General features: G+C 47.1%; 4 protein-coding genes across 4 annotated transcripts; 2 read left to right on the plus strand and 2 right to left on the minus strand.

Annotated features, from left to right (window-relative positions):
• The first annotated feature begins 559 nt into the window (after window positions 1–559).
• Window positions 560–1,859, plus strand: LY89DRAFT_399078 (alpha/beta-hydrolase). Its single transcript, XM_018207251.1, has 2 exons — window positions 560–650; window positions 701–1,859. Exon 2 carries the CDS (start codon window positions 724–726, stop codon window positions 1,744–1,746), a length of 1,023 nt encoding a protein of 340 aa, XP_018061207.1. The 5' UTR covers window positions 560–650; window positions 701–723; the 3' UTR covers window positions 1,747–1,859.
• A 2,761-nt stretch (window positions 1,860–4,620) lies between these two features.
• LY89DRAFT_399097 (uncharacterized protein) lies at window positions 4,621–6,154 on the minus strand. The gene is made up of 3 exons (XM_018207252.1): window positions 5,873–6,154; window positions 5,240–5,827; window positions 4,621–5,174 (listed from the first exon to the last, which is right to left on the minus strand). Exons 1-3 carry the CDS (start codon window positions 6,019–6,021, stop codon window positions 4,862–4,864), a joined length of 1,050 nt encoding a protein of 349 aa, XP_018061208.1. The 5' UTR covers window positions 6,022–6,154; the 3' UTR covers window positions 4,621–4,861.
• A 708-nt stretch (window positions 6,155–6,862) lies between these two features.
• Window positions 6,863–7,422, plus strand: LY89DRAFT_692203 (uncharacterized protein). The gene has a single exon (XM_018216487.1). It carries the CDS (start codon window positions 6,871–6,873, stop codon window positions 7,273–7,275), a length of 405 nt encoding a protein of 134 aa, XP_018061209.1. The 5' UTR covers window positions 6,863–6,870; the 3' UTR covers window positions 7,276–7,422.
• Window positions 7,423–14,125: 6,703 nt separating this feature from the next.
• On the minus strand, window positions 14,126–15,231 carry LY89DRAFT_726259 (uncharacterized protein). Its single transcript, XM_018219040.1, has 3 exons — window positions 15,052–15,231; window positions 14,874–15,001; window positions 14,126–14,823 (listed from the first exon to the last, which is right to left on the minus strand). Exons 1-3 carry the CDS (start codon window positions 15,097–15,099, stop codon window positions 14,190–14,192), a joined length of 810 nt encoding a protein of 269 aa, XP_018061210.1. The 5' UTR covers window positions 15,100–15,231; the 3' UTR covers window positions 14,126–14,189.
• Between the last annotated feature and the right edge of the window lie 108 nt (window positions 15,232–15,339).

A 15,339-nucleotide genomic window follows, 5' to 3' on the forward strand; every position in this document is an offset into this window, starting at 1 on the left:
ACTGGTGGGGCGGGCAAATCTCTGTCCGACATTATTCCAACTTTGTGAGACTCCACCGTAATTAAACTTTAGATATGTACAGTATACTTGGGACTGAAGCATCGCTATAAAGCTCTTACTTAGAGTATTCTTCTGCAGCAATAGTCCTCCTGTCTCTTCCAAGCTCTTTCGTTGTCACTTTTTGATTTCTGTATCTAACACTACAAGCAGTGGTAAAGTTTAGGCGACTTAGGCGCTGTATTTCAATCAGATTTCAGCTCGACTCACTGATCCCCTGACCAGACATCACCATTTCCCATTATCGGAGCCCATAACCGCATGTACTACTCCGGGCAACCCATCCCATTTCAGATTCAACCTTCTGGTGAAGCGTTTTTCGTTAGCAGGACGGCATTTAGCCGCCATTCTTCTGTACAATATCATGCGGGGTTTGCTGCCCCGCATGCCAAGTGCTTGCTGTAATATTCGCAAGTTTGGGTTACAACCAACCTAAGAAGACGACTTTTATCTTTGCGTTCGGCCATCTTTGATAAAAGATATTAGCCTGTGATTTTCGCTGGTCTTGTTCTGTAGGCACCGACTCTGCTAGGCTTCCCAGGAGAATTAACTTCTATCAACATATATTCGGGAAAACGGTGATTACAACTTCGGTGTGGAAGTTATTCTTATTGCCTCAAACAGCGCTAATTAGAAATCGTAGAAAGGGCTGTAATCATCGCTAAGATGAGACATCCAATCTTCTCACTCCTCCTCAGTATTGGACTCCTAAACCATGTGCATGTCCGAGGCGATTCGATCCGAGAAGATCACATCCCTGAGGACCTGAATGGATCGAACTTTACATATCCATGGCCTGTCAAACTATACCAATTCACGACTCAACACGCTCAGACTCTAGAAATGGCATTCATGGACGTCGCTCCAACAAGTACTCCCAACAATAAAACCGCAGTTCTGCTGCACGGGAAGAACTTTTGCGGTCCAACTTGGAATGCCACTGCCATTGTGCTTACTCAAGCCGGCTACCGAGTTATCCTTCCTGAGCAGATTGGATTCTGCAAGTCCTCGAAACCTGTTCACTACCAATTTAGTCTACAGCAGCTTGCCTATAATACCATAGGTCTACTCAAAGCTTTGAACATCGGGAACATAACACTCATCGGCCACTCGATGGGTGGTATGCTGTCAACGAGACTCTCTTTGATGTATCCAGAAAACATCACGGAGCTAGTTCTCGTTAATCCCATCGGACTCGAAGATTGGAAAGCTCTTGGGGTGCCGTGGCAAGAGCTGGACATAACCTGGGCGATCGAGGCAGCGAGCAACTACACCACTATCCGTGCTTACGAGCAGTCTACCTACTACGTCAACACCTGGAATTCAAGCTACGACATATGGGTCAACATGCTCAACAACATCTATCACGGAAGTCAAGCAAAGGAGTTTACCTGGGATCAAGCTCTTACAACAGATGCCGTCCTCACCCAGCCTGTGGTCTACGAGTTTCCATTGTTAAAGCCAAAGACGTTGTTGATGATTGGTGCTAAGGATAATACGGCAATTGGGAAGGCTTGGTCTCCGCCAGATGTTCAGGCAAAGCTAGGACACTACAATGTGTTGGGAAAACAAGTGGCTGCAATGATCAACGGGTCAACATTGATCGAGTTCCCAGACTTGGGACACGCACCTCAGATTGAGGAGCCGGACACATTTCACGCCGCGCTGATGGGGTGGTTAAGTGAATGATTTAGATGATAGTAATCTAAAAGACTCCAGCTGTGATCAGAGACGTAAAATTCACTCTCAAAGACGAATATTTGTCTTCCATGCATATTAAAAGAGCTGTAAGCACTAATTATGTGATACAAAGGATAGTTCAATGTTAAGCAAAAGGAACACTGTCAACGGATACTATCTGATAAAGTTTGTTGCTTTGTCATTGACAACAATTATAGAGATAGCAACAACCGCTCGAAATTATCAGTTTAAAGAGAATCAAAATGGTAGCGTGATAATGCAGACCTAGGCATGACATAACAAAGAGATCTGCTCTAGACTGGTGAGCAAACACCCGGCTGAGAAGTAAAAGATCGACCAGTAGCAAATATTTGACGTCCAAGTTACAGCGCAGTAGCTCTCTTTAAATACTCGGATGTACAGGTTTCTTTCGAAGCAAAAAGTTCAGTACTAAATCTCCGTCAAGTGGAGTTGCAACTTTCACCCCTTCGAAAAGGCACAGATCTCACCAGAAGTCCAGCTTCGACAGTGAATGTCTCCCCCAAATACTGATCACACCAGTCACAAAATTCAGGCAGCCACAAATGCGCTCGTAGTATAAATAATTCGACGACTAAGCAAATCTTAGACTCCAACTGACTCTTAAAAGATCGAAGGGACGATACCTCTTGATGATAAAATGTGTGTATGAAATAGAAAGAACTAAAACTCTGGCAGCTTTTGCGCGATGGACTGCTATTGCTAACCAGGTGTTGACGAACTTTCTCGAGTTACCAGAGCTAGTAATGCTAGACACCAAGCAAGAGATGATATATTGATGGAAGAAATAAGTGCCTACTTGGAGGGGGGAAATCGAGTCCGGAATCTTAAGTTTCAAGATGGCGCTTGGTACTAACCTGATGTTGCTTTAGAGTAGCTAAGCTGAGGACAGTAAATTTACAGAGCAAAGGTCTGTAGTCTGGAAATGACTAGCTTTTTAAGCACCCGCTTAACACTCAACCCAGCATTGATAGCTTTTCGGTAGCTAAGTCGAGAACTGTACTTCTGAATAGGAAAGATGGCTGCTTTCTCGAGCATACAAATCAACCCCACCCAGTATCAGGGCAATGGAATGACCACCATTTGAAGTAGTTGATCAGACACAGTATATCAACGATAGAATATGTTTCAGCATGATTTGTTTCTCAACGTCTTTAATGCACAAGCCATCTTCCTCCCGAGCATGGATTAATATACAGCCTAATGTCACTTTAGAGCAGCTGGAACGAGAGGAGTATATCTAAGCAACAAGAATCCTCAAATCAGAAGAGACAACCTGCTTCTTCGCTATTACATAAGTCAGATTGTATGCCCTTCCTGTCACTTCACCCTCTCTCACTCCCTCTCCAGACCAAACCAGCAAGCCTTTAACCCCCAAAAGCGAATCATGTAACCCAATATTTCCAATTCACTTGAAATCACAACTGCACACAACGCAGGAATTCAAAAAAAAAAAAAAATTGAATATCAAGCCTCTGACTTCCAAGTGAATCATCCAGGCTGGCAACCAACGACCTCCCATTCACCTGAAACACATAAACGCATTCACTGACTCACCCCCCGACAAAACTCCACCCCAGAAGCAAACCGTGGGTATATAAACCCCCTCTCTCACAACCGCAAAGGAACACACAATACAAGAAAACCTTTGGCAGCTTTGGAAGGACTGGATAACCGGGACTTTTTCTAACCCCGGAAGCAACGCGGTTTTAGACAGCATGGCTTTTTATTTTTTTATTTTTTCTTACTAAATTTGTGCTTTTATTCACCATAAGACTAAAAAGCTGAGCTATTTTCCATCCTGTGCTCATTCTCTGCTGATTTAATTCACTCACCTAGCCGCACCACTCTCCGAACCGTTCTCCGCGGCTAGTGAATCTATAAATTCACCTCTTTCGGTCCTTTGCTCTCCGTTTTCCACTCTCCGCCCTCCATTCACCTCCCTCGGCCCCCGTCCTCCGTCCTCCGTATTCCGCCCTCCGTCCTCCGTCCCCTCTATATAAACCCCCCTCCAGCCTCTCTATAATCCGCACAAAAACGTTCCTTAAACAAGACGAACATAGGAACGGATGGCGGTGGTGTTTGGAGTGTCATCCTGGCCGCGGCCTTGGTTGTGTAGAGCTGGTGTAGTTTGTTATGCTACGCTTTTTCCGTAGCGTTATTTGCTATGAAGGGTTGTGGGGTATTGTTGTTGTTAATTAAGTTGTTGTTGATAATAATTGAGTTATTATTGTCAAGTCTTAGTATTATTTTCTTTGGAAAATAGTATTATTTCAATTTACGAAGAAGTAGCAATGAATAATAGATGATTGACAGTAAAAACAAATTTAACAGCAGACTTCACTCCCTCCAGACTCCCCACGGCTCCGATCTCATCTCATCAACCCCTATACCATGTCGTGTCATATCATGTATTGCTCTGGCCTTCGCTTTTGCTTTTGATATCAATCAATCAATCAATCAATCCCGTTTGTTTCTGGGTAGCACCAGATGCCTATGCTACATTCATTCGTCCTTTTCAGCAGGCGGTGATTAGAATACGAGCTATATAACCTTATCGAGTATCTGGTACTGGCCCTAATGATTGTTATAACGAGATGATGAAGCGAAGCGTGTGTGAAGTAGAGCAAAAACCCTCACTCACCTTCTTACGCTGTTGGAGAAACAATTGATGATAATAAAAGGAGAGGGGATAGAAAGGAGAAACCGAGCTGCGATTCTATTCTCTCTCTCTCTCTCTCTTGCTTTCATCTAACTAGGTAGGTAGGTAGGTAAGATATGCCATCCGTCCGTCCGTTCGTTTCATCCAACTCATTTTTCTTTCTGATTTCATGCACACATGCTTGCCATCCATCCATTCATATTTTGAAATGCTTCCCTCCTCCTCCTCCTCCTCCTCCTCCTCCTCATCATGAGAATCTTTCCATCCATCCATATACAAACTTCCCCTTCTTCTCCTGCCTCGAAACAACAAGCCAAGCCATAACCCAACCCAAACCAAACAAAGGTATCAAACCGCCTCTCTCCCATCCAAAGAATAAGAACGCACACTTCCTTCCTTGCTCCCTTCCTCTTTCCGCCCCAATCAAGCCCCCGACCCCCCAACACTCAACGCAGCCAACTTCTCCCTCACACTCCTCAACACCTCCGGATCGGGCGCAGGTTCCACCCTGCCCGGCGGCGCACGGGGACAATCGCCACAAAGCCCATGTCCACACCTCACGCACTCGGGCCCCGGCTCCGCGCTCTCTCGCCGCGCTATCCCCTCTGCTGAGTCCGGGTGTGGGACCGGCGGGAAGGTTTTGTTGCATTTGTGGCAGTTGTATTTTACGGGGAGGGAGGTGTTGGAGGAGGGTGCGTCGCCGGGGTAGCCGTCGGGGTATTTTTTCTTTTTGGCGCTGCTGGATGTTAGGTCATGATTTGGGGGGGATGGGAAGAGAAGGGAGAGGAAAGGGGGACATACGGATCCCGAGGACAATCAGCACAGCGGATATGTTGGCACGTAGCGCAAGTTTTGATCCCAGGCGGGAAGAGACTCGAGCACGAATGACAGGTCCTCCGAACCCTTTGCATGGGCTTCTTCCTCACTAATGGCTGGGCATTTGGTTTCGGGTTCGGTTTGGTGAGGATGAGTTGTTCTCTCAGGCCATAGTATGTATCTGGTTCTATGCCTCCCACGACGATTGGAGCAGAAGTAGTAGATGGTCCCTTCTCCTTCTTCTCGGTCTTCTTGGCTGGGTAGCGGGGACATTGTTTGCAGCGCGTGTGTTCGCACTGGGCACAGATCTTGTTGTTGCCAAAGGTCGTGTTGCAGCGGTGGCAGGACCGGTGGATGCGCATCCGGATCGGCTTCTCGATGCGGTAGGTTTGCTTGTCGGGCCCGGTGGAGAGCGGTTCGACTGTGATGGCGAAGCGTTCACCTAGTTTGCGAGCGCGGTCGGCGTCGATTTGAGAACGCATTATTTTGGTTACTCCGCTGGGGATGTCGTCTTCTTGAGCGGTTTCTGGTTCGGGGATTGGTGCTGGGGTTGGTTCGGCTGGTTTTGTGGTGCTGGAGATGTTAGGATATATCTTCGGAGGAAAGCATTGAACGTACCTGGGACCAGCTGTTGCTGCAGATGGTTTGGAGGAAAATGATAGCCTCTTGGATCCATCGCTTCTTTTCAATACCGTCTTCATTCTCGACAACAATCCACCCTTCTTCTTTCCGGGGACCTCTGGCCCCTCCTTCGCCGGCGTCGACATGGTGAATTAGATTATGGGAGTAACTAATTGCTGAGAGAGAATCTGCCAATACTATCGCTCCATCAAGTTGTGTTTTTGTCGAGAAAGAACAATTCCCCAAGTTTCTCGCCCGTTTGTCTTGTCTTGTCTCGCAGAAATTGTAACGTTCCTTTCGTGCCTCTCTCCTCCCGTGACAGCAACAACAATATCGAGGGTGTACGAGATAGATATGATCCGATGGACGGGCGCCTCGGTGTAATTATTTTTCGGACGACAAGAGGTGAAACTTAATGCTTTGCAATTGCTGATATTGAAGAAGGAGACGAGGGGTGTTTGTATGGAGAGAGAGGTGTTGGACGTTGACGGTTTGTCGGCTTTCCTGTGCTATGGTACTGGGATAATTCTTGGGGGTGGAAGTTTGATTGATTGGGATTTGCTGGTAGCGAGCGCAAGGGAGCGAGGGAAAAGCAATGTGAAATCGACGATCCTTTTGGGAGAGCTAGCGAGCGCCCGGGAATCAGGTCGAGGTTCGTCGATACAGTATTTGGGGAGATAGAGTTGCACGATTGAACACTGACAGCGAAGCAGTGTACAACGGAAGATGAGTGAGGGAGGACGTGAGTGAGGGTGACGATGGAAGAGGAGTGGAGGAGTGAGAGGAGAGAGAGAGGAGAAAGAAGGGTCAGGACAGGGTCAGTGCCAAAGCAGACAAGGCAAGTCAAGGCAAGGCTTTCCTGCGCCCGCGTCTGCTGCGTGTGTCTCCTGCTGCTGCTGCTACTACTACTACTACTACTACTACTACTGTACTGCGCTGGGTGGAAGCCGTCAGTCAGTACGGCCTCGTCCAGTTGGGTGGAAATAATGAATGGAATGGAACCAAGGGTGTTCTCTTCCGCTTCCGCTTCCTCATTACTCGGAGCAAGTGCAGTGCGAGTGCAGTGCGGTGCAGGGTGGAGAATACAGTACAGTACCAATGACCGACCGCGCCAACCTGGTGATGGCGACGCAGGGTTGATGGGGTTCATGGGTTCATGGGTTCATGGGTTGGGTTGCGACGGTGGAACACTCACTGACTGGCAGTGGCAGTGGCAGTGGCACTGGAACGAGAACGACCGAGAATCGATGTTCGTCCCGATGCAAGGCAAGGCAAGGCACAGGCAAGTGATGAGTGAAGAGAAGAGGGAAAAGGGAAAAGGGAGAATTGCCACGACGCAATCAAAACACAACACGCACCGCTTGACGCCTCAATTGATGCTGATTGATGCTATGCTATGACGGAGTCTAACGTCGTATTGCAGCGGTGGCCCATGAAAGGAGGAATATTCACTGGGAATCCCATATAATTTACTGTACAGATGTTGGGTTCCAGGTGGACGGCGACGTTGCTGTTGGCTGAGACGGAGCGTTCGCTGACGGCGGCTGATGATGAATGAATGAATGAATGAATGAATGAATGATACGCTGAGCGGTCGAGAATCAATCTTGTTGATTACAGTAGAGTGAGTACTGTTGTGAATACTACCCTCTCCTAATACAGTACTATTGACCCAAGCGACGTGGTGGATGGGTTCCACTGCTGCTGCTGCTGCTGCTGCTGATTCTCTCCCGCTGCTGAAATCCCAAGTGTTCAGGCAGCGTGTCCCAACGCCCGTTCCCAACCCTCAGGTCGGGTTTGCGCTGTCTCGCCTTCCCCTTCCTTGGTAAGATTACCACCCGAGATTTCGGTGCGGTGAGCAGGACAGGCGGCACTAATGCCTGGCCGGGCGTCAAAGAGGGGGAAATCTCACAGGGCAATCCCACGAGTCGAGAATCGAATCTGGGCCGTGGGTCGAGACCATCACGCACGATTCATTCACGTCGACAATATATCTCGAAGTCTAAAGTGAAGATATACCAATCGTGTATCCTTTCTTACCTACTCTCTTCTCGTTTGTTTGGACTGGACTGGATGTGCAGTGCAATGGCGGGACGGTTCGTACCACATTTCGACATTCCTCGGCCGCACCATCATCTGCTTCTCTTCCATGGCTCCATCGCCCATGAACCCATTTTATCCTCAACCCCTGTCCCTGGAATGGATGACATGCCCCACTCCTCGGGTCCAACAAGTGAGAGCTAAGAAAATACCCCTGCTGAGCACTGCAAGCGAAGCTACCAGTTCTTTCATTTGCTGTTCACTTTCTCCGCAGGCCAGAGTGGAGAATGTCAGCCGATTTTTCATCTTCCCATTGGAACCCGCAGCTGCGGCCCCGTCTCTTTTTAGCTAAGACAGAAAAATAGTCTAGAATTTCAAGGTCCGCTAGACTGTTTTCCGTCTCCGTTAGAAGAATGTCTGAATGGAGTCAAAGTTGAGGGAAACACTTTATTCCTAAGCCCATTTCTCATCCCACAATCCATACATTGTGATCCAACTTCCTCTCCTGTCCTGTCCTGTCCTGTCCCCTTCAGTCTGATGACTAAGAAAGCCTCCGATTCTATCTACTTCCCCATTAGGCCTTCCCAACCTTCCACATCAAGAAACCATGCATCTTCCTACTCGATCTGTCCCAAGAAAGGAGGTCTGAACTTATATCTATCACCCCATCCTCAGATCCTCGACTCCGGTACCGTACTGCCGAATGCCGAAGATGTCTACAGTACAGCATCTACCTGTCTATATTCTCACCGCATCATCATCTGTACCTATCTCTACTAGGAATACCTCACCTCACCTCGCTACGATCTCTCCCCAGGCGTCAGCCACCATGTGTAACCGCCCCGCCCACCTTCTCCTTCACGCGCGCCCCCAAACCCAAAAACCCTTTCTTTTTCCTCCTCCTCTCCCTCTTCCTCCTTGGGTCAAGGTCGTATCTCGTATCCCAAAGCAAAATCTAAGACATACACCACCGCCCCCATCCATCTAGCCTCAACTTTTCAAACTTCGTGCATCGTGGGACCCGTCGTGCGGCCGCACAACAAACGCTCCCTGCACCACATCCCCCCAAAGCGTCAATCGTAATCGAGCGCTTCTCGCACCGTGCGTGCGTGCGTGCGTGCTTGCTTGCTTCATCGTCGTGGGACGCGGGCCCGGCGAAGATCATGCTTTGGGGAACCTGGTCCGAGGGTACTGTACTGGTTTCCTTTCTTTCTCTTCATCCCATCTCCTCCCTTGTGAAGAAAGAGGGAGAGGTCGCCGATTAAACGGACTCGGGCGAATACCACCCGAATATTATACTTTCGGTTCGGCACTCGGTTTGAAATCCCGAGTTGGAGGGTGGATGGAGGGTGGATGGAGGGTGGTGTGCTGAAGAAAGAAAGGCGGGTGGGAAAGATAAGATGAAGGAAGGGAGGGAGGAGCAGGCGGGCGTATCGCGTATACCCATGTCTCTCTTGGATGGTGGATGGAAGAGCGGGTCTCGGTTCCGGGTTTCTGTTTTTGGGATGGGATGAAGCTTTCGGCGCTACTTAGGTAAGTCCGAAGGAAGCAAGAAATCCGTCAACGAGCGAGCAAGCGCTTCATCCAAATCCTTGGAAGGGGAACTCTTGAAGTGTCAAACAGTCCAGATTTCTCTCACAAGGTAAAAAGATGAAAAGAGTCGCGTCAACTCGAAACAAGCACCCTCATATATAATCCCTTACCAATCCCCCACAAATCATCAATGCACGTTCCAGTTCTAATCCCGACTCCGTGGTCAGAGCTCCTTCTCTTCTCCTGCCATGCAATGCCACCATGGGATGGAATCCATACTGAATTTCCTTTCCTGTTATCATTCTTCTAGAGCTCACCTGTTACAGAGCTTATGTGAAGTCCCAAGCTTTGACCAAACGACTAACTGACACAAGTGTATTTATGCGTTCCTATCCATTGGTATCTTTTTGCATTTAAACTCTTTATTTTCATGCGCATTAGGAGTGGGAATTCCCCGTTTCCATTCCTCTATCCACCCATCCACCCATCCATCTCTCTATCAAAAAACACAAAAAAAAGAAAACCCGTTTACGAACACGAACTCACCATCCCAACATTCCAATATCTCGCAACACTTGCTCAAAAGTAGCAGTCTTCCTCCGTTGCCGGTCCCGAGTCCACCACGCCATACCGTACTGTACAAGAGAACAAGCATCATCCCCGCACTTCCTTGCTATTGAATTAATTCCCCTCCCTCCCGTTTCAACCACTCCACGCAACGAAGATGCACAACGGAATCAATCCACTCGATAATTTGAATTTGGCCCGGCCCCCAGATGGAGATTCCAAAACTCCCGAAGACGGCTTCCTTGACGGTGGGTAGGTGGAGGGTGGAGAGAGGGTGGTGGAGAAAAAAGAATCGGTATGAAACTAGCACAGGGTGGTGTTCGGGTCATACGGGCCGTGGTTGAGGGTTGGGTTTGGTTTGGTTGTGAGATGAGATGTGAGGTGAGGTGTGAGGATTGATGATAAAAGAAAGAAGTGAGGGGGAAATAAGCGTCTTTGTTTCTTTGCTTTTGGGTTGTGGGTTGTGGGTTGCGGGAGGATGAATGAAGGGTGTGGACGTTTGGAGGAGGGGTGGGGAGGCAAGGTAAGGTAAGGTAAGGTGCTTTGCTTTTTGTATCGGATTCTCGGGAGGTGCAAAGGTGTGATGGTAAGATACCGGTAAATGGGGAAGGGAAGGGTAGGTTGGATGAGCGTTGCTTTTTGGGATGTTTCTTTTCTTTTTGCTGTGTGACGAACGTTCTTGTTTAAGTGTTGAGGCTCGATAGTGAGGTTTAGAGCACATCGACAGGTACTGCGTCTTTCTTGTTCTTTCTGTTTTAATAGTAGTCTCTCTGTTCGCCTGAAGAGTGAATCCAATTCATTATCCGCATGGAAAGATTCACTCTCCCGTCTCAGATCTAGGAAATCAGAAGTTTGGGTATATATACCTCCCTCCCCCACCCCCTCATACCGAATTCAACAATACAAGATTTGGACTGGGAGATTGCATGTGCTTGGCTCCGGAAGAGTGTCACGGGCTACAGTAGTTGGTGTCGAAGAATTGTTGATATCGGGTAGTGTCTGCCTGTCAACTTCTTGTTGGAGATGACATATGCCATAACACTTGTTGCTCTCAATTACACTTTGTTATTGTCATTTTTTCGCATCTCATGAATCTCATGTTCTCCCAATGAAGGGATCCGTCTTTACCCTATCCATAAATCATCTTCTACTTTTAACACAAACAAAAACCAAGGTCATATCTCATTCTCCGTTACCTCGGGCTATCCAAGCATAATGTGCTGTGTTTATTTCTCCGTCCGAACGCTGGGTCAGGGGTTTATATGTGCCTCTCCGGCCGATATACTTGAGTACATACGCGTATGTGAATGTTCATTTGTTTCATTCACCATTCTTGGGACAATAGAATGAATTCTTGTTTCACGCTTCTGGGATATCTATGCTTTGTCAAGACGAAACGTCAAGACCGACAAGGTAGATTGTTGTGATGTTCATTCACAAGTTATTACATGGAATCTGTGATGTCTTCTGTAGTAGTCTTGGGACAATAGTGATGTCCTTGATTTTGGGTTTTGGACAGACATTGACGTCGCTTAGAAGTTTGTACTAAATTAAATGTTATTTTTCTCGTTTCCAATCAACGTTCTTGCTGCCAACATATATCTATTGTTGTCAACACATCCAAAATATTTCATTCTTCCACTCGCCCACTGTTGTTGACTATTGTTGTTGTCAACAACCCATCCATCCATCCATCCCTCATCCTCTACACATCCTCCACACATCCCCCACCCCACCTCCGACCAACAATCCGCACCCACAGACCCCAAGACCAGGTTCCCTGCTCCCGTCCTTTTGAAAAATGCCTACCTGTCTCTTTGGTTTTACCAAAAAGAAAAGGAAAGGAAAGGAAAGGAAGAAGGTTAAGCCGGGTATATATAGACCTCGGGCGGTGAGGCTGGGAGTGGGTCTCTAATCACGGACGACTGTGGGGAGGTTTTAGTGAACTTCTTTCGGGGGGTTCGATGAGGCTGTGGGGGGTTGTTGTCTTGGACGAGTGTGTTTTTTGTTAGTGAATGGGTTTGGGGGTCAAGACGGTGAGGCTGAGGGGAGGGGTTTTCTTGGATGAGTGGGCTTTATGGTTGAATAGTGAATGATTTTGCGAGTTTAGACGGTGAGGTTGAGGGGAATTTGTGTTTTGGACGATTGTGTTTGTCAGAGGTGAATGGTTTTGGGCTTAGACGGTAAGGCTGGGAGGTGATTTTCCGTCTCCGACGAGTGTTTTTTATAGTGAATATACTTTTGATCAGACGGTAAGGCTACGAATTATTTTCCGTCTCCAACGAACTCGCAGACAAGTGTGTTGCACATAAGTGAATAACACTCCCTGACTCTCGACGGGCGGCCGCCATTTTCCACCTCTTTTCTCCACGATATATAAACCCTCAACGCTCCCAGATCAACATTCTTCGTCGAACAGAAGCCGGTCATACATTGGACAGATAGTGGATTTGGGGATCCGCAACGGCTGTACTGATCTTCAAGACCGCCCTCAATCCGCAACGATCTTGTGCGATGACCGTAGTGTTTGTTGCTCGTAGTGGTCGGTGTTGATAGTGAAAAAGACCGTTAACAACAAAAAAGGGTGTTGACAGTGAAGGTGGTTTGATGATATTACCAAGCTATAGCCAACAATCCCATCAACGAACGAGCCCCCTTCCTACCATCTTAACGCCGAGAGGCCGAGCCCCCAACCCCCAGGTATTCCAACTCTGATTGCGTCCAAAGATGTATTTCCTAAAAGCGTTAGGTTGGTTTGAGGGTTTATATACCTGTGAGAAGTGGTTGGCGTGGGTCTCGCCCGAGTTTGGTCTTGTTATTCACTCAGATCTCGGAGGTATGAGGCTGTAATTCAGTGCTATTTCTCGAGATTCACTTTATGTTGGTACAGAAATATGGCAAAACAATCTAGCAGACTTTCCTATCTGAGAAATTTCTTCATTTTGTCACAATCTTACACAGAGTGCTGTTCCAACCCCCTAGCTCGTGCGGTTTGCTTTGAGCATTAAATCCTCTCCCTAATATGAATGAGTTGTTTCTTTACTCGTGAAAAATCGCTAGTACTGATTTAAGAGTAATTCACGTTTTTTGTTCACTCTCAATTTCTCTGAACTTCAAAAGATAGAGCTGTGAATCAGATATTTCGAACATTCACCTCATGTTTCTACATATATAAGATACTTTTACGGAATATATGTACTAACTTTACTATTGTACTTTGACTATAAATATGTACTAACAATACTACCGTACTTTTCCTATGTATATGTGAATGCAAAACGAGATGTACCTGGGAGTTCCGAGATCACAGAGAAACCCTGCTTCTCTGAGGCACATCGAAGGTTTCGTGAACTACTCCAGCATGGGACCCTCATGGTTCGGTGTTAGATTCGGGAAGATGATATCGAAGGCCGAGTCAAGTACAGCGAAATCCAAGGCCGAGTCGAGTTCAGCGAAGAAGCCAGTCAAGCACTGAAAGGAAACAGTCGAGACAGTCAAGGCAGGCTCGAAGGCTAAGTTTCCTACATGTACTAACAGGGTTAAATAGTTTTGCCGTACAATGTCGCAACAGAGTTATATTACTTTTATGATAGTGAAGTCACACCACATCCTCTGCTACGAATGGCAACGTGAAGGAAGGCAGATCAAGCAATACTACGACTCCGGATACGTCGGTTCCTCGTACATACGGGAGGTGAAAGTCGGGTGGCGTTGTCAGTACATAAATGCGGGGAAAATACTGTAGCTGCACTATCACATGCAAGCAGTAAAGGTACTGTGGCTTTGTTGTTGAATATATATGGAAAAAGTACTATAGCTTCGTGGTAGATTCTCAATCTAATAATTTTAGTGTCAGAGGTTAGTACATGCATATCATAAAAGTATTATAGCTACGCTGTCTATTTATAATCCTTCATGTTCGTTTCATTAGATTAATACATATATTATGCAAAAGTACGGTAATTCAGTCGCAAATTTTATTCCTTTAATTTCAGTTTCACATGTTAGTACTTACATATAACAAATGTCCTTCCACCTTGCCGTTCATTTCCAATTCCTTAGTTTCAACTTTTCATACCGGTGCTTACATCCGGTCAAAATACTGTAACTCTGCCGTTCATCCTCCATTCATTCACCCTTTATGCCTATACTCCTAACCTAGTCCCTCTACAATTTACCCACCTCCAACAACACCCCCAAAGAAACCCACCAACCCCTTATCCTCAGTCTCCTTTGCATAAATCCCCATAACCCTCAAAGCCAATACCACTTCTGCACTCCTTTCTCCTAAGATCAAATCTGGCAAAACACCCACAGCATTTTTCCACAGCGCTTCATGCACACATCCTAACGCCCCCTCAGCCTCTCTAGCAATCTTGCACTTGATGCAGAGTGCTAGCACAGTGTTTACTAGTGCCCAGCGAGCAGGGTCGGAACCAGGGGATGAAGGAGAGGTTGAGTATTGGGATAGGGGGTGTGATTGGAAGGTTGAGGCTGTGAGTTGGAGTCGGCTGAGGGAGGGAACAGTCGAGAGGACGTGTGTTGTCATGCGGAGCCATAGAGGGAGTGGGATGAGATTGAGGGGCGTGTAAGTCTGATTTTGAGTGTGGTTGGATCTAAAGGTGCGGAGATTGGCAGTGAATGTTTCTGGTAAGAGGAAGGTTGGGAAGATTTCTGGTCTGGGGAGGAGTGTTTGTGTTTCTAGGTGAGGGTCTATTTGTGGATGGTCGTTTGGGTTCGAAGAGGTGTTCAATAGCTCGTTTGTTGGCAATTGCACTGGATCTCCAGGACTTTCGATTTGAAATTTCCTGCAACAAGTTAAGGATCTTAATACCAAATCTCATTACGCCTGACTGACTTCTTTCCTGGCCCTCTTTTCTTTCTCGCAGTAGCGTAAACACATTCCTCGCCGCGCGCAATGCAGTTTCTACATTGTGGAGTTCCACCATCGCATCTTCTCTTGCGGGATTTACAGCTGACACATGCCTGAATCAGATCAGAGAAAGAATCTCATAGATTGTCGGATGAAGCCTTACTATTTGGATTTTGGGGGGTTGAGGATTGGACTTTTGTCCAAGGGGCATGATGAAGTTGTTGAGAAGGCCGTGAAGATATGTGGGGAGGACTTAGACGAATCAGGATGTGCCGTTCATGTCGAGCTTACGTTGTTGCTGAGCCACAAGTGGGAGCTTAAAGTGGAAGCAAACTGAGTGGAGGTAGAAACACGGGAGTGAAGAGGTGGAAGTAAATGGCGGAAGCAAATTCTGTCGCTTATGGAGTCTAGCTACTGTAAGCGAGGAGGATTTGCTTCCACTTGGTCTCCA

The sequence above is a fragment of the Mollisia scopiformis genome (assembly GCF_001500285.1).
Source record: "Mollisia scopiformis unplaced genomic scaffold LY89scaffold_40, whole genome shotgun sequence".
Classification (NCBI taxonomy): domain Eukaryota; kingdom Fungi; phylum Ascomycota; class Leotiomycetes; order Helotiales; family Mollisiaceae; genus Mollisia; species Mollisia scopiformis.